Source organism: Amblyraja radiata, chromosome 31 (genome assembly GCF_010909765.2).
Source record: "Amblyraja radiata isolate CabotCenter1 chromosome 31, sAmbRad1.1.pri, whole genome shotgun sequence".
NCBI classification, from domain to species: Eukaryota; Metazoa; Chordata; class Chondrichthyes; order Rajiformes; family Rajidae; genus Amblyraja; species Amblyraja radiata.
The window spans coordinates 22,922,828-22,947,779 of NC_045986.1; the positions used below are offsets into that span (position 1 = coordinate 22,922,828).

The 24,952-nt window shown below is 39.0% G+C and overlaps 1 protein-coding gene and 1 long non-coding RNA gene across 3 annotated transcripts in view; both read left to right on the forward strand.

Moving 5' to 3' along the window:
- Nucleotides 1-23,619, forward strand: part of LOC116990436 (TAR DNA-binding protein 43-like) — a 37,999-nt gene extending 14,380 nt beyond the window's left edge. Inside the window, exons 1-5 of one of the 2 annotated variants that reach the window (XM_033048095.1) lie at nt 12,852-13,307; nt 14,479-14,642; nt 15,409-15,549; nt 19,244-19,414; nt 20,052-23,619. In XM_033048095.1, coding sequence (XP_032903986.1) covers nt 13,070-13,307; nt 14,479-14,642; nt 15,409-15,549; nt 19,244-19,414; nt 20,052-20,573 — 1,236 coding nt within the window. In that variant the 5' untranslated portion in view covers nt 12,852-13,069 and the 3' untranslated portion in view covers nt 20,574-23,619. Of the gene's footprint in view, nt 1-607; nt 702-12,851; nt 13,308-14,478; nt 14,643-15,408; nt 15,550-19,243; nt 19,415-20,051 lie in introns of those variants that run through there. The other variant, XM_033048097.1, reaches the window with a different exon arrangement.
- Nucleotides 6,395-9,787, forward strand: LOC116990437. The gene is made up of 2 exons (XR_004416547.1): nt 6,395-8,653; nt 9,050-9,787. It is a non-coding gene; the product is annotated as an uncharacterized LOC116990437 (long non-coding RNA).
- Nucleotides 23,620-24,952: the final 1,333 nt, after the last annotated feature.

Below are 24,952 nucleotides of genomic sequence, written 5' to 3' on the forward strand. Positions count from 1 at the left end.
CTCTGACTCAGCTATTTTTAAGAGCCCTATCTAGCTCTCTCTTGAAAGCATCCGGAAAACCCACATCCACCGCCCTCTGAGGCAGAGAATTCGGCAGACTCGCCACTCTCTGTGAGAAATAGTGTTACCTCGTCTCAGTTCTAAATGGCTTATTCCTTATTCTTAAACTGTGGCCCCTGGTTCTGGACTCCCCCAACATCGGGAACATGTCTCCTGCCTCTAGCGTCTCCAAACCCTTAACAATCTTATATGTTTCAATGAGATCGCCTCTCATCCTTCTAAACTCCAGAGTGTGCAAGCCCAGGTGCTCCATTCTCACAGCATATGACAGTCCCGCCATCCCGGGAATTAACCTTGTAAACCTACGCTGCACTCCCTCAATAGCAAGAATGTCCTTCCTCAAATTAAATTTTGTTTTATTTAATTTTGCTGTTTTGATAAAGTATTAGAATCGCATATATTCTCATTTGGTTCTGTTATTTAAATTGTAATTGGTATAACCAAGAGGGGTTCTGCATCTCAGAGAGCTGAGCATCATTGTGTAGTTAACACTTATTAGTAATTTATTATCTTGCATAATTTCATTGTAGTTTGCTTTCTTTCACAGGTTGCCCATTCTCTGTGTGGTGAAGAACTGATCTTTAAGGGGGCCAGCTTGCACATTTCCGAGTATCTGAATGCTAGACAACAGATAGAGAGAGGACGATTAACAAACAGCCAGGGAGGCTTTGGCAATCAGGGTGGGTTTGGAAACAACAGGGGTGGTGGAGGAGGATTGGGTGGCAGTCCCAACAGGGTGAGTGGGGGAGCAACGAATTTTGGAGCTTTTAATATGAACCCAGCAATGATGGCTGCTGCCCTACAGAGTAGTTGGGGAATGATGGGAATGATGGCTAGGCAACAGAACCAATCTGGTGCTGCAGGGGGAAACCCACAGCAAAATCAGGGCAACGTACCAAGGGAACAGAATCAGCCATTTGCAAGAAATAATAATTTGTATAGCTCAAATTCCGGTGCATTAGGTTGGGGGTCGGCATCCAATTCAGGTGGTCCTGGTTTCAGCTCTGGTTTTCGATCTAGCATGGAGTCCAAATCATCGGGATGGGGAATGTAAAAAGATTTGTACGTGCTTAGCAAATGTGAAGAAAGAGTGTTGAGATTTAAATAATGGTAAGTAAACACAAAAGTAGGTTTTCACAGACTTTTTCTTGCTACATAATTGAAGAAAATTTTCAGCGGTTGCCTTGCAATGTCATTCAAGACACTGATGATAAGGTGAATTTTGAAAGTGCTTCTACCTGTTCCTGATTCATACTGCAGTATGTAGTTCTGTCATGAGTTTAATTTCTTAAACTAATGAACTATAATTTATGTGCACACAGTTATTACTCTTCTATGAACTCCAGTCTCTCAGTTGTGTTGAGCATTTGACACAATGTCCAAGTTAGTGTTGAACAGCATGGGTAACTTGGCCCTTTCATTCCTATTGAAGATTACGAAGTTACAACATCAGCTGACTGAGGTGCAGTTTAACTCCAAATGTATGTGCAGGGTAGACAAAGGTTTCTACCTTTTATTACCTAGTAAACTGCATATTTTTTGTAATAATGCTATCATTGTATCAAGATAGCCTTTTTTAATTGGTTAAATTCACTTCTCCTAATCCAGGTTATATCTTGTATGTACCAAAAACAAATCATAACTGTATAGAGAAAATATTTCCAAAAGATATCTAAAAACGAAACCACTTCACTAGTACCTCACGATTAACCCTTTGTCATAATACCAGTGAATACGTTCTCCCAAATTAATTGGCTTTGCATTGTCTCCATTGGCAATCCTGGCAATGAACTTTTCTTGAATATGAACTATGTTGGGTGAATTTTCCTGTCTGGCCATAGAATTTATTTGAAATGTTCTCATTAAATGAGAAAGTGAGTTGCTGAAAAGGCATTACATTGGATAATCAGAGCTGAGTACCAATTTGGATCTGGTTATCTTCACCTTTTTTTCCTCACAGTGGACATAATGGATCTTTAATAACCATTGTGCACTTGTGTCTATACCTCGGTATTATTTACATCCTCCTTAGAAACCATTTTTTTCTGAATTTAATGCAAATTTGTGTCAAAGGGGATAATGATCTTTACAGCAGATGCCTTTTACATGGGCTTTCATTGAAGTCTCAAATAGAGTTTAACCAGCCAAAGGATTGCAAATATTTAAACGAAAATTGACTTGTAAAATTACATCTTTTGTGTTTCTCTCTGCATTTTTTTTGGCTTGTAATAATTTGGCCTTCGATTTTGCAAATTTGGCTCCTGCTTCCAAGTCTTTTCTGTGCTGTTTTTCTCTTTGCATAAGTGCATAATGACATAAGTGAACAGACACTTTGCCTTCAATGCAATTAGGAGTATTTTTTTCAAATGTTATTACATTTAAGAGTAACACCCCCTTTGCTTTCTGTAATTTTGAAAATGTCATAAACATCTGTAAATATATTGGTGAGCTAAAAGTTTTGGAATGAGTTACGGTTAAAGGCTAGTATGTTTTTGAATCCAAAGCATTTTAAAATTGAAATGTGCAAATTGCACCCATGTTTTCATTTATAATTGTATAACCTGCAGGATCACGGTTAAGTTTTGCCAGATCTGCATAATTCTTTTAAATGTTTTCTTGGCTTTGTACTAGCACTTCAGTTCTACATTGGACATCAAAAGCAAGCTACGTTACCATCCCATGAGGGCAGCATAGGTGTATCTGAAAAGACCCTTGCTAAAGATATCTTGTTAATCTCTTGAGTTGATCAATTTGTTGAATTGCTGGCTTTCCAGATTAGATCATTCATTGCATTGAATGTCCAGTAGTGAATCTATGTCCACTGGGATATTGCTGTTTCATTCTGAACTATCCATCTCAAAATTTAGAATTAACTTCCTGCTAAATGTAGTCTTTACCAGCTCTGCTAGCCAAAGGAGGGTTGTGGAGGTATTGTTTAAGCAGCTGCAAATAGGAAATCAGCAACATTGTGTAGAAAATCTTAACTTGGGTACAAAAACTTGATCTAATGTTTAGTAGAATATTATGTAGAGTTTTCAGAATTGATTTTTTTAAGGCGTGGTCTGGATCTCCGAGCATGAGCACCTACATATGTATAGAAAATGCATTTCACCACATATCTACAGGCTGCACGGAGGTTCAGGTTCTATTCGAAGGGACCATGGTGGGTGTTCCATTTCTGTCCTCCACTGTTCTTTTCATTGATTCGTTTATCAGCGCTGTGAAACAAGATATAATGCAGAGATGTAATGACATAAGTTGATGCCTGGTGTGGGATTGATGCCATGGTGGTGCCGACGAATGAGAGGGCTAGAATGAGCGAGGAAGGAGAGAGCGCATGCAGACCTGGTGGTGCATTATGGCATTTTTAAACATGGAAAGATGTGGCTCGCAATCCCTTGGCATGGTGAGAGAATGCAGAGGAGAAGTGGAATACAGTACGAATGTTTATCTTGTATTCACAAAGGACGTCCGTGGCTGATGAGGGAGAAACAACTTTGAAATGGTGATATTTGCTTGTAACTTGAGTAATTGGAAAATGTTGAAAGTGTTTAATGAAATGAATATCTCCAGGGGTTGAAACCAAGAAAATCTCAGCACAGCAGTATTTTTTTTTTTTAAAAGAGAACATTGGGTTGCAATTTGAGTTAGAAAATAAATATTTGCAAATATTTATTTTCTAACTGAAATAAGCATTCTTCTAATTATAAAGTGCACAATAAAATTATTTTGCTTTACGCTTGAATTAAATTGCAGGTTGTTTAGTAAATGCTGTTCAGTCAGTCCTTAAAAAGCTACAAAGAGGACTGCTAATTTTTTAAGCTAGTTTCAACCCCTGAATATTTTGTATCTTGCTCCTCGCTGTTAACCATGGTGGTGGTTGGTGATGTATTTTTGTAATACTGATTTCTAAGTGTGAACAAGTGAAATGATGTGGCGTTATGAAGGAACAATATTCTGGGGAGTGTATTGTGTATTGCCTGCCGGAGATGACTTGTGTGAGCTCAGTGTCAATCTTGAACAAGTGTGTACGTTTGTGTTTTCTGCGAGTTTATTGTGAATGAATAATAAATGACTGCTTGAGTTAAGTGTGTTATGAAGCCCCTTTTTTAATGTCATTGTAGGTGATTCTTAATAAAAATTTAACTTGACTGAACATTCTCGTCTGCATTCTGATCCGATAAAAGACAGAAAAATAAACTTAGAAATTATGCAAAGTTCTAAAGGATGTATCTAGTACATTAAAAGTTAACCTTTTTAGGTCTTTATATATTTTACAGGTCTTGATTTCATTCTCCAAACATAAACATTGATAAGTGCTTTGAAGATGTTCATTTTGTATCTTGTTTCCACTAAAAAATTAAATAGGTCTTTTCATTTTCTCCTTTAAAATTGTCACCATTTAACTTCATGGAGGGATATAACTTCCATGGGTGTGAATAGCCCACTGGTATCACTTTCAAGTGAGCATCCTTTTTTGGAATCTGGTACTGGGTTGGTGAGTTCCTGAGTATTTGACTCTTTTGGATAGTTTGTTCTTTATATTACAGCTAAGACTAATTCTGATCTCTCTAATACTGATCAGTGGATAGCTAATTCAAAATCCTAGGCAAACTTATTTGCATTCTGGATGTTGTGCTTGGTCTATCAGAAAGTACTTGATGCTTATTTACCGGGGATATCCTTTTGTTTCTTTTCATCTTTTTTTGTGTATCTAAAGTCTAAAAATCTGGTTACTTAAAATGGTAATCATTTATCGTTTTTGATGGTGTTCTAAGTTTAAGTAGAAGTGTCATGAGGATTCTCAGTGAGAGCCTATCTCGGATTTTGCTTAAAGTTAACGTTTTTCAGTGAATAGATTTTTAAATAGATGAACATTTCTATCTACATCAACTATAGATCTCCTGAAGCAAATTACTTCATTTTCATGGAAGCTGTAATTCAATTTTCTGACTTTGTATTCGAGAGATTACCATTCCCAGCACCAGGTGAATGTTTTCTTCCTGCGACTTCCTGTTTTTTTTAATCATAGGGGGTTTACCGGAGTTCTGATAATGTTGCTATTTAAAGGTAGGGTTATTGTATGAGTACTCTAGAATAAATAGCAGATTTGTACTGGTTTTATTGTTGCTAAAATTTAAATGTTTTGCTGATGTAGGTTTGTTAGCATAGTCCCAAAGTGGAATCTATATAATTAAAACTGATCTTGACCACTTCCTGTTTGCAATGCATATTGCTTTTAGAAAAAACACTACCACGTACGGCTGTTGGCCATCTTACTCAGTCTCCCTCTGCTGCGCAGGACAAGAGGATTTTGCCCATCGATGAAAAATAAAAGACTTAATGTTTAAAAAATGTTGAGATTCTATCTCCTGTCAATCATGCCATCTAGGCCCTGCCCCTTCTGGTGGGAGGCGGGAGGGAATATAAAACCTGGAAGTGTGGAGGTGCCTCAGTTCTCTGCAAGATGGGGGAAGTGAGAGGTCGCGACTCTCAGTCTGAGCTGTGAATAACACTGAACACATGTCTACTAAACTGAGTGCATTTACTGACCTTTCAGTGCCCTTAATGTGGTTTGAAAATGCAAAAGTGTTTTTTGGTTTGAAAATGCAAAGGTGTTTTGCCTTGTTGCAAAGTGGTGTTTTGCCTCATGGAGAGGGGGAGGGACTATAAAACCTGAAAGTGTAGGCGTGGCTCAGTCTCTGCAAGATGGGGGAGAGAGAGATCATGACTGTGTCTTAGGTGGCCTTGCACCCTGCTTGAAGTGGCAGGAAACTGCACTAGAATTTGGTGGCATTACACCCTGCTTGAAGTGGCATGAAACTGCACTTGAATTTGGTGGCCTTGCACCCTGCATGAAGTGGCAGAAAACTGCACTTCAATTTGGTGGACTTGCACCCTGCGTGAATGGCAGGAAACTGCACTTGAATTTGGTGGCCTTGCACCCTGCGTGAAGTGGCAGGAAACCGCATTTGAATTTGGTGGCATTACACCCTGCTTGAAGTGGCATGAAACTGCACTTGAATTTGGTGGCCTTGCACCCTGCTTGAAGTGGCATGAAACTGCACTTGAATTTGGTGGCCTTGCACCCTGCGTGAAGTGGCAGAAAACTGCACTTCAATTTGGTGGACTTGCACCCTGCGTGAATGGCAGGAAACTGCACTTGAATTTGGTGGCCTAGCACCCTGCTTGAGTGACTGAGCCTCCAGCCCAAGAATCCATTTGGCCCACAATGTCCATACTAGACCTCTGGAAACCAGTCCCTTCAGCCCACAACACCCATACTAGTGCTCCAGAAAGCGCCCCCCCCCCACCACCACTGGCTACGAATATTCGAATTTGTGGAGTGGTGGAATATTGCGTTCGGGGACCAGCCCTCCCGTGTGAAGCTGGGACCCAACGGGTCCCACTTAGTCTAGTAAGCTACTAATTCTGTCGTGTTTTAAAGTGATTTGAGTGAGTTAATTGAAGATTTCAGCTATTAGTGGAGATCTGTAGCAAAGTTTGAAAATGTTCTACAGTTTTAATTATCACATTTGAAAGTTTAGATTTTGGAGTTGTTTTTATTTATTAACTATAATTAACTCCAACATTAGTGGTAGATTAGATGTGAGGTTTGAATGTGAAGAAGTGAAAAGGAAAATGTGTGTACCTACTACCATATTAGGTAAGTATTAAGCTAAAAAAAAACATAGATATCTGGGTTGTCTATTTTTTGGTTGCTCTTTGAATAGTTTTGGGCATTGTATATTCGACATACAACGCAGCCAAAATAATAGGTTTAGCTGGTTGTTTTTCTCATTTGTGGGATTGGCTTTAGGGTTTCCCTGTATACAGGAACAGCACTGGAACCGATTCATTGGCTCTGAAGTTGAAACTTCCTGGGGACTTGGTGCATCCTATGAGGTAATTCTTTATAAGATGTTTATGATGAAAGGAATGGACTATTCTTGACCTGTAGCAGTTGTGGAATCTTGTATGTCGACAAGTGGGTTTGATCTTTCATTCAGTCTATAATACTTCCCACCAATGTCACTGCAGTTATACCAATGTGGAAATGGTCAAATAATTAAAAATGCTATTCTCTTGAAGTACACATGTGCAATGAATCCAAGTACTAATATATGTATATTGCATGTGCTGCATACGTCTGTCCCCATTAAAACCTCCAGTACTCCAATCGTTGATGCTTGGGGCTTAACAATTTTTAAATCAAATTTAAAATGTAAAATTTCTCATCTCTTTATGCACTGAATTTTCTCCCATCTTTATTTTCTTGGGATGTTAGATCAGTTACAATACTGATTTATAAAAAAATCTTTTTGGATGTAGGAATTTTATGTACAGATGTATTGGAAGTTTGAAGTAAGTGTCCATATTCTCCAGAGACGCATTCTGACACGCTGTATTACTCCAGCACTTTGGGTTTTTTTTCTAAGTTTCCTTAACTTTCCTTGTTGCTTCCCATCCCAGCAGGCACCATCCTGATATGTATTTTGCAGTTTATCTCGCAGGATAATTGATAAGAATATCTGTACTGGAGAAATCTTTGCAATAATTTTATAAATGCAATGTTATTTGGAATGTTCTCCCTTTTCAACTGCTTTTTTTGGGTTCTAATATAGTTTCCACTGCAGGATAAGCATTTTTAATTGAAATCAGTGTTGAGATCCCTGCACTATTTTCACTTTCCTGCTGCCTATGTAATTCAAATGTTTAATAGTTCCACTTAAATATCACAAACCTTACTGGGGATTTCTGTTTTAAACCACCAGAGATTTGCAAAAGTAACTATTTCACAGAATTGTCATTTACTGAAGAAGGACATAAAGAAACATCATAAATAGTATTTTGAGGATTGATAATTTGCTCTCTGCTATAATGTTTCTTCTAGGGTGAAAATGGCTACTCCAACTCTCTGCTGCTAGTTTTCCAATTGTGGTCAATTCCTGCCCTGGCTCCAGAGAGATTGAGACGATGTGTCAAAACATTCCCATCCAGACTATTGTCTATGTTCTACACAATCTGAAATGAATGATGGAAAACTAGGGTGCATGCAATACGCCTTAATTGCTCAAATGCATTATTGTAGTTTTGTTTTGGGGATTAAAAAAATAAATCCAAAATTGCCAAAACACACCTGGCCCAAAAATGTTGTATTTCAGCTCATCATTATGGGTCAAGTGCTTAGAATTGTGCCGTAGTCATTGGGCAATTATTACACTTCATTTGTGGATGAATTTGCCAGTTAGAACTTGAAGATCACCCATTTCCATGGATACTTAAGGTAAGTTTCATTGGGCTACAGGTAAATTTAAAATATACTTCCATTTCATAGTGATCTAAATTTGCATGCAATGTAGCACTAGCTTCACAAAGGTGAATATGCAAGGTTGTGAAAGTTTACCTTGGTAGATGAGTGTGGAGTTGAGATTATAATCTAAGCTGCCATGATTTCATCAAATTGAACAGGTTGGAACCTGATGACCTGTTCCTGATATGTATGTATAAATTGTTTCTTAATTTGGTGATGCTGGCCATTCCCTTGCATATTATCCTTTAGATGTGTAAAAGTGCATGTTAGATTTAAGGTGTTGTCTCAGCAATGACCTATCACCTGCCCATATCCCTGTCACAGGTAATTGTCATAAAACATTAATAATAGCTTGTAGGAAACCAAAACCCCAACCAGAATGTATCTTACTATTGAACTTGCATTGATCTTTGATGTGTTTGGCTCTTAATCTTGGAGTCCTGTGATCATTTGATTAAAGGCTTGATTGCTCTTGTCTACTAACTTAAATACCTCTTAATTTAGTAGATTTGAGAATATAATTCTATTTCTCAGTCATCAAGATATTTAGTGTATAAATTGATTATCCATCATAATGACAGTTGGATCGGTGTAACTGCCCACTTGTGCATCTTGAGAAATCATTATTTGTGTGTTTTTCTGGGTGACTGACCTTTAAATCCTAGAATCGTGCAGTTTATTATTTGAAAGTCTCACAATTTAGGATGCGTATCACTTGCAGGAATATCTTTCCCAGCTAACTTTTAATTGTCTGTTCAATATAAAATGTAACAGAAACCAACAAACAACCAAATTCTGTCTATAAAGTATTAAAGATTCAATGGCAAAATGTCTGATATTTATTTCCCAACATGTTGGAAGATCCATTTTTATTTTGTAATTAGATGATCCCTTCTCGTTTTAATTACGATTACAATTGTCTTACCAGAATCTGTTTCCCACTTATCAACCCTGTTTAAAACAATTTATTACAAGTTTAAATCAATTTATTTTAACACAATTGCTCTTCCCTCTGAAATAACCCATTGTCCCGTGTGGTAAAGAAAATATTATTATGATTTAGAAAAAAGGGTGTGGATGACTGCTCATGTTTGATGAATTTCCTTGTGGTTTACGGTCCTGGTTCCCAAATTCTGCCATTGACCATTTTTGGCCTTAAATTCCTTTTTCCCCAGGACATGGATAGTTGTGACATTTCTACTTGTCTCAGGATTTTTTTTTACTGCATATGAATGTAAACTGAACTAGCATTCTCTAAGCTTTGTTTTTAAAATAAAGTGTTCAGTATTTTGTATGTTTGCTATTTTGTTCCCCCACCAGGGAACAAATGCTTGTCTTAAGTGCTAGTTCATTTAAATATAAAATCTACACGTTGCAAAATAAATATAAAGATACTTATTTTTTGTACATTTACAACGCTATCTCCCATAATTATTCCCATCCTGGATTTCATTGTTTTTATTTGCAAAGGCTGCTGATTACAATGAGTGTTTTTAAGGGAACGAATCATGCATTATATGTTGAGATAAGGCAATTATGCCAAGATTATCCACTACAGTCTGATTCCTGGGATGGGAGGACTAATATAGGAGGAAGGCTGGTTCAGTTAGGCCTACATTTACTGAACTAGAAAGCAGGTGGTGGTACCTGTTGGTTGGAGATTCGAACAAAGGGCCAATCACTGGGCATGAAACATATAATTTAGAACAAGTAATCTGGAGTTTTCTTAAAGACAAAGTTAGTAAATCTGGTATTCTCTACTGCAGAAGGACGAGTTTAGGGCTGTCAAACAAGTCACAATGGGACATGCAGCCTGTGACCAACTCTTGAAACAATGTATTGGCCTGGTCCAAGACAACCCTCAATATATTCGTAGTGGGGTCCTAAAGGGCCTGTCCCACTTTCACGACTTAATTCACGACATCTGCCGAGTTTGCCCTTGACTCATACTTGCAGCATGGTCATCACACGGTCGTAGGAAGGTCATAGGTACTCGTGGCATCAAGTAGGTCGGGGAGTTTTTTCTAGCATGATGAAAAATTCCAGGAGTAAAAAAGGTAGTGAATTGGGTCATGAAAGTGCGACAGGCCCTTAAATCTTGGCAATACCACTGAAATTCATAGCCAGGCGATTATACTTTAATCAGATATTATCTTAATCTGTAGTGACATTTAACCACACTCATCTTCCCTTGCTGCAGGTAGAATCCATCCATTGTGCTTTCAATGTTGTGTTACTTTAATGTTTATCAAGATATCTTGATACCACAATGGTGTACTAAATAATCAATTGCATTACCCTTAGAATTCAGATATTTGGTTCACATTCATACCAGGTCTGGGACAAGGTCCAAAGTCAAGTGGTGCTAGTGCCACTAAACTCGTACGAAGAGTAGATTATTGCCAAGTGCCTCTCAATTATGCTGTTGACACAAAACAGCACTTTGCAGATGACCAAGAGATTACACAATTAGTTGATTGGATTTGTCTTTTTTGTGAATTGGGCACATCCAAACTGTTATCAGGTAGACACCAGGACAAAAATATGTATTGGAACAGCCTCGCTAGCTCTGGAGTACACAAGTACAAAAGCCATAATTCTGCATAGTCCTGTAGCTTTTAGTTTGTGCTTTCAAACGTTTCTTAGTATCACGTGGAGTAAACTGGCCTAATATTAGCTTATATCGGCAGAACATCACGAGTAAGATATGTGAATTAAACCCTTCGGGTGAATCTAGTGTTTGATAACTACTTGCTGGTATCTGCCATCACAGGATAGAGATGTTTATTGAATTGTCAGACTTTAGCCAATTAATTGAATATCATTCACAATTAGATGTGTCAGAGCAAAGCCCTGAAATTCTTCAGTTGTGGACTTGCTAAATATGGGCAGAAGAACTTTTTACTTAGGGTGGTAGGTATATGGAATGAGGGGTAACTTCACACAAGGTGGTGGGTATATGAGATGAGTTGTGAAGGAGATTGAGGCAGAAGCTATGCCAATGTTTAAAAGACATTTGGACAGGTACATGAATAGGAAAGGGTTAAAGGGATGTGGGCAGGTGGGACTAATGGGGTATATTAGTCGGCATAGGCAAAGTGGGCCAAACTGCCTGTTTCCTTGCTGTATGTCTCTATGACTAAGATGTAATTGCCAAAGAGGTAGCACTACATGAATTTATGTGTAGATTGCAGCCATGGTGGGCAAAGCTTAGTTGTCTAAGGAATGAACAAGTAGACTGGGCCTGTGTGCTTCAGAAATGGAGATGAATGAGAAGTGCACACTTGACAGGCCGGATAGAGGGAGGGTATTTCCATGAGGTGAGGGCTTTAATTCCAGGATCTTGATTGAGGATGTTTACAAATTAGCTGAGAAATTGCTTAACTCGGGCATGAGATTTCTCCACGGATTTTGAAATTCGTTAAAAATCTAAATCTATAATTGGATTTCCGCGAGACAGTGAGGGCGGGATTGATGACCGAGGGCGCCGATTGGACGAGAGGGACGTCGGGCGGGACAAAGCGAAAGGCCGGGAGCCCAGGTAGCGGCGGCAGCGGGAGCGCACTGGGCCGGGAAAGGCTGGGGCTTTGTTGATGTCAATAAGCGTTTTAAAGCAAGTAGAGGGAATGTTTGTGAGCTCCGGTGAGCAGAAGGGGGGAGGCTGTGAGTGTGAGTAAAGGTGAGGGGACGTCCCTGTGACTGTGAGCAAAGGTGAGGGGGTCCATGTGAGAGGAAAGCTGGGGGGGGGGGGGGGGGGGGTGTCCCTGTGAGTGCGAGCAAAGGTGAGGAGGGTCCCTGTGAGTGAGCAAGGGGGGGGGGGGGGTCTGGGTAGTGAAGGATCATGTGAGTGAGCAAAGCTAGGGGGAGGGTGTCCCTATGAGTGTGAGCAATGAGGGGTTCCCTGTGAGTGAGTGGGGAAGCCTCTGTGAAATTAAGGGTAAACAGGCAAGAAAACGGTTTCATTTCAAGGTACAAGTATCAAAAAAAATCTGCGTTGCCCCTTGGAATCCTACCAGGGGCCAATGTCCCCTGAACCCCCGTCTCTCTTCTTTTTCATTTTTTTTCCTGTCTTAAGCCTGTAACTGAGTTGTGAACTTTTTGAATTGCCTATACTTGAGGGAGCTGTGACAGTCAAGTTCATTCAAAACAGTCATTTCTACATATGGGAACGGTTAGGAAAATGCCCTTTAGGCAGATTATTATACACCCATTTACAGTAAACACGTCAGACAAATTCTATTTGTGCAGTACAAATTTGGTGTGGCAACACCTCTTCTCAAGACCACAATCCCTTGCAGAGGGTTGTCCAGTTCATCACAGACCATCCACTCCACCTTTGACTCCATCTGCACTGCGCTGCCCAAAGATCCTATAAGATCTTTGGATTGCACTGCGGGAGGCATAACGTCAGCCGCGTTTTGCATTGAGAAATGGCTACCGTGACGCTACGTCACGTATTGAACGTCCGTGCGTTGGATTACGTAGGCGTGGAGCATCTTGCTCCGCTATAGGATCGTTGGTTGAATTCGTGTGTCCGCCACTAGCCGCCTCCATTTTGTCAGCTTGTTGTCGGGCTCCGTCGTCGAACGACCAACGGTCCGGGCTCACCTTCCTCCCGAGAATTTTCCCGTCTTAACTTTAGTTTTCTCGCCGTTATAGCATCGCGTTTGCGTTTGTTTTTTTTCCACCCTGGCCATGGCCGAGTACATACGTGTGGTCGACGAGGAGTCGGAGGAGCCGATAGAGATCCCGTCGGAGGACGACGGCACGCTGCTGCTGTCCACCGTGACGGCGCAGTTCCCGGCGGCGTACGGCCTGCGTTACCGCAACCCGGACAACCAGTGTCTGCGGGGGGTGCGGCTGGTGGAGGGCATCCTGCACGCCCCCGACAACGGATGGGGCAAACTGGTCTACGTGGTGAACTACCCGAAAGGTGCGGCCTGGTCTGCTCTGGCGTGGGAGGAGGAGGAGGGGAAATGTGGGTGAGGGGGGGGAAGCAGGTTGTCGAGGTTTGGTAGGGAGAGAGAATGGTCATGAAATATTGATTCTGAAGAAGGGCCCCGTCCTGAAATATATGCCCATTTCACTCTTCAGATGCTGCCTGACCACTAAGTTCCTCCAGCAATTTTTATTTTACCCAAGTTCACCGCACCTACAATGTCGTCTCCTAACCTGTCCTTCCCATACCTTTAACATTAATGTGAGACATTGCATGGTCCAGCACGTGTAATGTGCTGGTAATTACAGCTATTAAGCGATTTTGAGACTTTGCTCTCCACATCACTCACCTCGTCTGGTCACGAGAACTAACTTGCATCTATCTCTAGGGCAACAAACAATGTTGCTGAAAAGCCGGTCAAGGCTCTCCAGGTTGGTTTTTACCTAAGATTCCAGCATAATTTGGGCTCTGGGAAGGAGACATAGTAGTATTTGATCAGAGGGATCTGAAGTTGCCGATTTCTGAAGATGTAATCCTGTAGTTTCAGTAAATGTTGAAGGCAAATGGTATGTTGGTGTTTATTGCAAGGATTACAGACACAAGTAAGGTTGCCTTTCAAAGATTTTCTTAGGCCACAGTTGAAGTTCAGTCTTGGTTTCCGTGTTCTTTGTGATATAGAAATCTACGTAATGAAATTCCACTAAATTGATGAAACTGAGTGTTTTGGCATCAGGAACAGTGCAAGTGCAGGATGAGTGTTGTATTTGTTTTAGCAGATTCAGGAAATAATTCTGTATTGATGGGAAGTACCACTTCATTTTCAAAATTGCAATTTGTTGTTAAAGGAATATGGAACTCGGTGTAATGGTTATAAACCATTGGTTTTTATGTTTTCTGTACTTGTGCATGTCTGAGTTAACTTTAAAATGTGCATGTGCAGAAAAGACCTGCAGATGCTGGTTTAAGGTAGATACAATGCTGGAGTAACTGGAACAGGCAGCATCTCTGGAGAGAAGGAATGGGAGATGTTTAGGTTTAGGCTGGACCATTTTGCATTTAAGTTGATGTATTGTATTATCTTGGGGGGGGGGGGGGGAGAGATCAGTAGAATTCAAATGTGCTGGACCACTTTCACACCCAGAAATCTGTTTGTCTTTGCATCTAGACAACAAAAGGAAAATAGATGAAACTGATGCATGTTCAGCTGTGAAAGTGAAGAGAGCAGTTCAGAAGACATCAGACCTCGTCGTTCTTGGCCTTCCCTGCAAGACGACAGATCAGGATTTAAAAGATTATTTTAGTACTTTCGGTGAAGTCATTATGGCGCAGGTGAGCTTCATGTCACAGGTGGCAAGATATTGTAACATCCGAATACACTCTGGCCATCAAATATCCCAAATCTATATATTTGCTGTGTACAAACAACTCTGTAGTTGTGTAGTACAGATGAATTTAAGATTCTCGTACTATGCTTACATTTTGTGTTGATTATAAATCTTGTTTGCAGAAATAATGTGTACCACACAGCTGAAACTTTAATATTATAAGTTTGTACACATTCTTGAGCTGAGTTTGCTGCATTTGAAGCATTTTGCCTTTTACCTACAATGATATAGGTACCATTTCCCTCTCATTGCTCTAACCCTGCAACTTATTCTAGGTTTAGTTTAGCGATACGGTGCTGAAACAGGCCCTTCGGACCACTGAGTGCGTGCCAACCAGCAATTCCAGCACACCGACACAAGCTTACACACACACACAAGGGACAATTTATACTTATACCAAGTATACAAACCCAAGCCATTTAACCTACAAGCATACAGACGTCTGGAGTGTGGGGTAAAAATCGAAGATCTCTGAGAAAACCCATGCCATCACAGGGAGAACGTACAAACTCCGTACAGACAGCACCCTTAGTCTGGTCGAACCTGGGTCAGATTAAATCTTAACTTGGTCAAATGTGTGGGTTGAGGTTGCAATCGTGTTTTTAAAGTTTGGATGTTAAACATTTTGATGCATTAGAAATTTGCTATACATGGAGGCTTCTGGTAATTCTTTGCATATAAATCTTCTGAAATAACTCGTACATCCACAGGTGAAGAAGGATATCAAAACCGGGAATGCAAAAGGTTTTGGCTTCATCAGGTTCACAGAATATGAAACACAAGTGAAAGTGATGTCAAAACGACACATGGTTGAAGGACGATGGTGGGATTGCAAATTTCCCAATTCCAAGGTATGCTTTTATTTCTCTCTTCACAAGGTTGTAGTTAGTTTATATGTACTAACATCCTCCTGAGAAGAGAAATGCTGTATAAAGAGCTGAAAGCAAATAATTTCTATGTCTGAAGAAGGGTCTCGGCCCGCTGAGTTTCTCCAGCATTTTTGTCTACCTACTCTATAAATCTACCTTTCTTTCTCGCTTTTCTTTAAATTTCCTCAGTTCTGACTAATGCCAAGTACCTGCATCTGTCATATATGCTTTTGTTTTGTTAAGGGAGCTTTGGCTTGGATTGCCTATCCTGTATTATAGGAATGTACTTATTCTGCAGCCAAAACACTTTTGCTTAAAAAATATTCAATTACAAATTTGCTTCTTTGCCTTCAATTTACCAAGGACAGCTTTGTTTTTGTCAAAATCATTAGCTTATTAAATAGCAGAGCAGGTTTCTCTTGCTATATTTAAGAGGGAGTTAGATGTGGCCCTTGTGGCCAGAGGGATCGGGGTATGGAGAGAAGGCAGGTACGGCATACTGAGTTGGATGATCAGCCATGATCATATTGAATGGCGGTGCAGGCTCGAAGGGCCGAATAGCCTACTCCTGCACCTATTTTCTATGTTTCAGGGATTCAAGTGATCTGTTTTATATGCGCAGAATGTTAATCCAATGTAAATTTGCAATTTATCTACCTTGTATAACATGATTCATTTGTATACCTTGTATAACATGATTCATGAGTTTACAATGTACGAACCTCAAACCTTGAATTATTTCTTAATCTTGATTTTTAAACTCTGGTGTTATGTGTCATTCACTGACCTTTTGCATTCTTTTTCCTTTTTCGACTACCTTCCTGTGCTCATTCAATGTGAGGACATGGATGGACATTTTTTAAATGCAATCCATCCTGCCTAAGCGGGTTAATTTTGCCCCTCTCTTATCGGAATTAGTCCCGCACTCTAATTCTGCAGTGCAGGAGGCCACAAACGGGTTGTAGTAGCATGGGGAATTAAAGTGGCAGACAACAGTTTGGATTCGCTTCTGCAGACTGAACACAGATTTTTAACATCCGCATTTTTTTATTTTTGTGTAAATAGGGCTTGTTTCAAAATAGGATGTAGGCTCATGTTTTTTATGGGCTGATATTTAGATGTACAATTGCGAGGAATTGTTTTGCAATAGTCTTCGAGAGATAATGCAGGTTAGGTCTTCAATGGTAAACATAGAAACATAGAAAATAGGTGCAGGAGTAGGCCATTCGGCCCTTCGAGCCTGCACCGCCATTCAATATGATCATGGCTGATCATCCAAACCAGTATCCTGTACCTGCCTTCTCTCCATACCCCCTAATCCCCTTAGCCACAAGGGCCACATCTAACTCACTCTTAAATATAGCCAATGAACTGGCCTCAACTACCTTCTGTGGCAGATAATTCCAGAGATTCACCACTCTCTGTGTGAAAAATGTTTTACTCATCTCGGTTCTAAAAGACTTTCCCCTTATCCTTAAACTGTGACCCCTTGTTCTGGACTTCCCCAACATCGGGAACAATCAACATGCATCTAGCCAGTCCAACCCCGTAAGAATTTTGTATGTTTCTATAAAATCCCCCCTAGATCAAGGAATGCGAGAGCTATAAATGTGCTCCTGCAGTTGGAACGATTTGTGAGTGGAATCTCATTCTGAAATCAAATTGAATAGGTGGGCAACTGCTATAAGATAATCTGGAGCTTTTTAGAAATTTGCAATTAAAAAAAAATTGGAAACACAACACATTAAACTCTGGGTGCTTATTATCGGACCAAGAATAGGGTAAGTTTACATAAGCTTTCTATAGATTTAAATTGGTTGTAACAAAATATAATCTCAATTTTTTCTCAACCAGCAATTCATAAGCCATTCAGTTCCTGTATTAACTCAACCAGAGGAATTTTCCAATTTAATCCGTGGTAATATTGCCTGCCTTTGCTTTATCAGCACAATTTCATATTGCCTTTGTTTTCTTCTGATGAAGGGTCTTAACCTAAAATGTTAATTGGAGATATAAAACTGTAACTTTTACAATCCGGAGCAAAAAGCAAACTCCTAAAGGAACTTAATGTCAACTATCCATTTCTCTCCATAGATGGTGCCTGGCCTTTTTAGGTTCCACCAGCATTTTATTTTTTACTTTAAAATGTTATTTGCTTATTTATCTATAGGGTAATTTCACGAAAGGTCACTGGAGCGTAAATCCCCACTCACGTGACCGAAAATTTTAACTGGGGGACAAACGTCACTTCCGGTACATGTTAGTGGATGGGAAAACACGCACCTTCACACCCGTTAAAAACATCGAAAACGGCCAGGTTTTGAGCTGCAATTAAGTGAGCCAGTCGGGGTGACCGTGAGGAACAGCTACTTAAATTTACAGTCCAAAAAAAAGATAGAAACTAAGGTAAATACAAGAGCGAGCTGAAGGTGTAAAAAAGGCGGAAGTGCTAGCGGACTTTTTTCTTGGAGATTTAAAGATCCAAAATATCGGGAATTATCGCGTTTGCTCGCTGCATTTCATCAAAAGTGGCATTATTGACTTTTTATCTTTATTCATTTGTTATATGAAAAGTATTAAAAGTTAGAAACCCGTCAGTAAAATTGCAAAATCGCCCATGGTTCTCGGGTGGGTTTTAACATGCAAAATGAAAACGCTTCTGAGGCTACATTTACCATTTAAATAATCGTAAACTCTCAATGCGTTTGGAAATCAATTTTACTGAGATGCAAGCTTACGATTATTTAAATGGTAAATGTAGCCTCAGAAGCGTTTTCATTTTGCATGTTAAACCCCACCCGAGAACCATGGGCGATTTTGCAATTTTACTGACGGGTTTCTAACTTTTAATACTTTTCATATAACAAATGAATAAAGATAAAAAGTCAATAATGCCACTTTTGATGAAATGCAGCGAGCAAACGCGATAATTCCCGATATTTTGGATCTTTAAATCTCCACGGCAAATGTCCGCTAGCACTTCCGCCTTTTTTACACCTTCAGCTCCCTCTTGTATTTACCTTAGTTTCTATCTTTTTTTTGGACTGTAAATTTAGGTAGCTGTTCCTCACGGTCACCCCGACTGGTACAGTTAATTGCAGCTCAAAAACCGGCCGTTTTCGATGTTTTTAACGGGTGTGAAAGTGCGTGTTTTCCCATCCACTAACATGTACCGGAAGTGACGCTTGTCCCCCAGTTAAAATTTTCGGTCACGTGAGTGGGGATTTACGCTCCAGTGACCTTTCGTGAAATCACCCTATAGACCTGACATTTATTTTCCCATTGTTTTGCATTTCAAGTTTCCAGCACCTGCAGTTTTTTATCTTTGTCCAGTTCATTCCCCTGATAGCACAATAAAACTACAATGGTTCCCCATTGAATAATTCTGAAATCTCGGTGATTTGGCATTCGGCTCATCAGTTGATGTCTACCATTGTCACTATCCACTCGCCTGGCTCCCTGATCTTGCACTCCCTTTAAATATACTGGTGTAGCAGTACATTTCTCATTTTACTGTAACTTAAAAAAAAAAAAAATTAGGAATTACAGTACTAATAGTCTGGGAAAATCTGCTTGTCGAACACCACCAAAATGTTGAGCCAGATGGTAAAGCAGCAAATCTGCTTCACTAGGAACTAGGAAGGAAAATGTCCTGATATTATATCTTTTTTTTCAGCAAAATGCAGAAGAGCCTTTAATAAGCAGGAAGGTGTTTGTGCGTCGCCTCACTGAGGACATGAGTGCTAATGAACTCTGTCAGTTCTTTTCCCAGTTTGGAGATGTCACTGATGTATTTATACCAAAACCTTTCCGTGCTATTGCTTTTATCACTTTTACTGATGACCAGGTAGGTTTTTATAAAAGTGAAAATGCTAAACTTTTAGCTTTCTTAGATTTGAGTAAGTTAAAATCTGAGCTTTAGTTTGTAAGTTTTGTTGTTTTACATTGTATATTCCATCCCTGAAGTAAGTGTCATAAAGTCTTCTGATCAGAAGTATATCAGGCAATTTACTTTCTGGTTCATTCACATAATCAGACATTTGAAGATACATTTAATATTGTCAAAAATAGCTGTAAAGCCATACTCCAGTTTTGTGTACTATAGGTGCCAGTATATTAAGATATTTTAAGTTGGGCATATTATATAGTTATAAGCATGAGCAATTCTGGTGACTATTGAATTGCGGGATGATGTCGAAATTTGTTTAGGGACATAATTGTGAGCTGCATCATTATTTGCAATAAATCCTGTTGAAGCACTGGGAATAATTCAGTATAAGCATTGTATGATGCATATTAATGCCTTTGTTTTATTTAATTTTGCTGTTTTGATAAAGTATTAGAATCGCATATTTCCTCATTTGGTTCTGCTATGTAAATTGGAATTAATATAACCAAGAGGGGTTCTTCATCCCAGAGTGCTGAGCATCATTGTGTAGTTAATACTTATTAATAATTTAATTGTGGTTTGCTTTCTTTCCCAGGTTGCCCAGTCTCTGTGTGGTGAAGATCTGATCTTTAAGGGGACCAGCCTGCACATTTCCAATGCAGAACCGAAGCATCTGAATGCTAGACAACCGATAGATAAAGGACGATTCACAAACAGCCAGGGAGGCTTTGGCAATCAGGGTGGGTTTGGAAACAACAGGGGTGTTGGAGGAGGATTGGGTGGCAGTTCCAACAGTAACATGAGTGAGGGAGGAATGAATTTTGGAGCTTTTAATATGAACCCAGCAATGATGGCTGCAGCCCTACAGAGTAGTTGGGGAATGATGGGAATGATGGCTAGGCAACAGAACCAATCTGGTGCTGCAGGGGGAAACCCACAGCAAAATCAGTGCAACGTACCAAGGGAACAGAATCAGCCATTTGGAACAAATAATAATACGTATAGCTCAAATTCCGGTGCATTAGGTTGGGGGTCGGCATCCAATTCAGGTGGTCCTGGTTTCAGCTCTGGTTTTGGATCCAGCATGGAGTCCAAATCATCGAGTTGGGGAATGTAAAAAGATTTGTACGTGCTTAGCAAATGTGAAGAAAGAGTGTTGAGATTTAAATAATGGTAAGTAAACACAAAAGTAGGTTTTCACAAACTTTTTCTTGCTACATAATTGAAGAAAATATTAAGCGGTTGCCTTGCAATGTCATTCAAGACACTGATGATAAGGTGAATTTTGAAAGTGCTTCTTACCTGTTCCTGATTCATACTGCAAAATGTAGTTCTGTCATGAGTTTAATTTCTTAAACTAATGAACTGTAATTTATGTGCACACAGTTGTTACTCTTCTATGAACTCCAGTCTCTCAGTTGTGTTGAGCATTTGACACAATGTCCAAGTTAGTGTTGAACAGCATGGGTAACTTGGCCCTTTCATTCCTATTGAAGGTTACGAAGTTACAACATCAGCTGACTGAGGTGCAGTTTAACTCCAAATGTATGTGCAGGGTAGACAAAGGTTTCTACCTTTTATTACCTAGTAAACTGCATATTTTTTGTAATAATGCTATCATTGTACCAAGATAGCCTTTTTTAATTGGTTAAATTCACTTCTCCTAACCCAGGTTATATCTTGTATGCACCCAAAACAATTCTAAACTATAGAGAAAATATTTCCAAAAGATATCTAAAAACGAAACCACTTCACCAGTACCTCACGATTAACCCTTTGTCATAATACCAGTGAATACGTTCTCCCAAATTAATTGGCTTTGCATTGTCTCCATTGGCAATCCTGGCAATGAACTTTTCTTGAATATGAACTATGTTGGGTGAATTTCCCTGTCTGGCCATAGAATTTATTTGAAATGTTCTCATTAAATGAAAAAGTGAGTTGCTGAAAAGGCATTACATTAGATAATCGGAGCCGAGTACCAATTTGATCTGGTTATCTTCACCTTTTTTTCCCCGCAGTGGAGGTAATGGATCTTTAATAACCATTGTGCACTTGTGTCTATACCTCAGTAGAGGTATTATTTACATCCTTCTTAGAAACCTTTTTTTTCTGAATTTAATGCAGATTTGTGTTAAAGGGGATAATGATCTTTACAGCAGATGCGTTTTGCATGGGCTTTCATTGAAGTCTCAAATAGAGTTTAACCATCCAAAGGATTGCAAATATTTAAACGAAAATTGACGTGTAAAATTACATCTTTTGTGTTTCTCTCTGCATTTTTTTTGGCTTGTAATAATTTGGCCTTCGATTATGCAAATTTGGCTCCTGCTTCCAAGTCTTTTCTGTGCTGTTTCTCTCTTTGCATAAGTGCATAATGACATAAGTGAACAGACACTTTGCCTTCAATGCAATTAGGAGTATAATTTTCAAATGTTATTATATTTAAGAGTAACACCCACTTTGCTTTCTGAAATTTTGAAAATGTCATAAACATCTGTAAATATATTGGTGAGCTAAAAGTTTTGGAATGAGTTACGGTTAAAGGCTGGTATGTTTTTGACTCCAAAGCATTTTAAAATTGAAATGTGCAAATTGCACCCATGTTTTCATTTATAATTGTATAACCTCTGCAGGATCACGGTTAAGTTTTGCCAGATCTACATAATTTTAAAAAATATTTTCTTGGCTTTGTATTAGCAAATAACACTTCAGTTCTACATTGGACATCAAAAGCAAGCTATGTTACCATCCCATGAGGGCAGCATAGGTGAATCTGAAAATACCCTTGCTGAAGATATCTTGTTAATCTCTTGGGTTGATAAATTTGTTGAATTGCTGGCTTTCCAGATTAGATCATTCATTGCATTGAATGTCCAGTAGTGAATCTATGCACTGGGATATTGCTGTTTCATTCTAAACATTCCATCTTAAAATTTAGAATTAACTCCCTGCTAAATGTAGTCTTTACCAGCTCTGCTAGCCAAAGGAGGGTTGTGGGGGTATTGTTTAAGCAGCTGCAAATAGGAAATCAGCAACATTGTGTAGAAAATCTTAACTTGGGTACAAACATTTAATCTAATGTTTAATAGAATATTATGTAGAGTTTTCATAATTGAAAATGTTTTTAAGGAGTGGTCTGGATCTCTGAGCATGAGCACCTACATATGTATAGAAAATGCTTTCACTAACCCATATCGCCACATAACTACAGGCTGCACGGAGGTTCAGGTTCTATTTGAAGGAACCATGGTGGGTGTTCCATTTTTGTCCTCCACTGTTTTCATCGATTTGTTTATCAGCGCTGTGAAACAAGATGTAATGCAGACTTGTAATTACATGTTGATGCCTGGTGTGGGATTGATGCCATGATGGTGCCTACGAATGAGAGGGCTAGTATGAGCGAGGAAGGAGAGAGCGCATGCAGACCTGGTGGTGCATTATGGCATTTTTAAACATGGAAAGATGTGGCTCTCAATCCCTTGGCATGGTGAGAGAATGCAGAGAAGTGGATACAGTACGAATGTTTTTCTTGTATTCACAAAGGACGTCCGTGGCTGATGAGGGAGAAAAATCTTTGGAGTGGTGACATTTGCTTGTAACTTGAGTAATTGGAAAATGTTGAATGTGTTTAGTGAAATGAATATCTCCAGGGGTTGAAACCAAGAAAATCTCAGTTCAGTAGTATTTTTTTTTTTTAAAGAGAACATTGGATTGCAATTTGAGTTAGAATTAAACTCTTTGCAATTATTTATTTTCTAACTGAAATCAACATTCCTCTAATTATAAAGTGCACAATAAAATTATTTTGCTTTACGCTTAAATTAAATTGCAGGTTGTTTAGTAAATGCTCTTCAGTCAGTCCTTAAAACGCTACAAAGAGGACTGCTAATGTTTTTAATCTAGTTTCAACCCCTGAATATTTTGTATATTTCTCCTCCCTGTGCCGAATGGTTGGTTGATGTATTTTTGTAATACTGATTTCTAAGTGTGGACAAGTGAAATGATGTGGCGTTATGAAGGAACAATATTCTGGGGATTGTATTGTGTATTGCCTGCCGGAGATGACATGTGTGAGCTCAGTGTCAATCTTGAACAAGAGTGTACGTTTGTGTTTTCTGCGAGTTTATTGTGAATGAATAATAAATGACTGCTTGAGTTAAGTGTGTTTTGCAGCCCCTTTTTTAATGTCATTGTAGGTGATTCTTAATAAAAATTTAACTTGACTGAACATTCTCGTCTCTGCATTCTGACCCGATAAAAGACAGAAAAATAAACTTGGAAATGATGCAAAGTTCTAAAGGATTTATCTAGTACATTAAAAGTTAACCTTTTTAAGTCTTTATATATTTTCCAGGTCTTGATTTCATTCTCCAAACATAAACATTGATAAGTGCTTCGAAGATGTTCATTTATGTATCTTGTTTCCACTAAAAAATTAAATAGGGCTTTTCATTTTCTCTTTTAAAATTGTCACAATTTACCTTCATGGAGGGATATAGCTTCCATGGGTGTGAATAGCCCACTGGTATCACTTTCACGTGAGCATCCTTTTTTTGGAATCTGGTACTGGGTTGGTGAGTTCCTGAGTATTTGACTCTTTTGGATAGTTTGTTCTTTATATTACAGCTAAGACTAATTCTGATCTCTCTCTATTAATGAATAGTGGATAGCTAATTCAAAATCTTAGGCAAACTTATTTGCATTCTGGATGTTGTGCTTGGCCTATCAGGAAGTAGTTGATGCTTACTTACTGGGGATAGATACCCTCTTGTTTATTTTTATCTTTTTTTTGTGTATCCAAAGTCTAAAAATCTTAATATGGTAATCATTTATCGTTTTTGATGGTGTGTTAAGTTTAAGTAGAAGTGTCATGAGGATTCCCAGAGGGAGCCTACCTTGGATTTTGCTTAAAGTTAAAGTTTTTTGGTGAATAGATATTTAAATAGATGAACATTTCTATCTACATCAACTATAGATCTCCTGAAGTAAATTACTTTATTTTCATGGAAGCCAATTCAATTTTCTGACTTTGTATACGAGATATTACCATTCCCAGCACCATTTCTTCCTGTGACTTCCTGATTATTTTTTTTTAATCATAGGGGGCTTACCGGATTTCTGGTAAAATGCTGGCATTTGAAGGTAGGGTTATTGTATGAGTACTCTTGAATAAATAGCAGATTTGTACTGGTTTTTATTGTTGCTAAAACTTAAATGTTTTGTTGATGTAGGTTTGGTAGCATAGTCCCAAACTGGCAACTATATAATTAAAACTTTGATCTTGACCACTTCCTGTTTGCACTGCATATTGATTTTAGAAAAAAGCTACCACTTACGGCTGTGATTTTTGGCCATCTTACTCTGAGTCCCCCTCCGCTGCGCAAGAAGAGGATTTTTCCTGTCGATGAAAAATAAAAGGCTTATTATTAATGTTTAAAAAATGTTGAGATTCTCTCTCCTGTCAATCACGCCATCAAGGCCATGCCCCTTCTG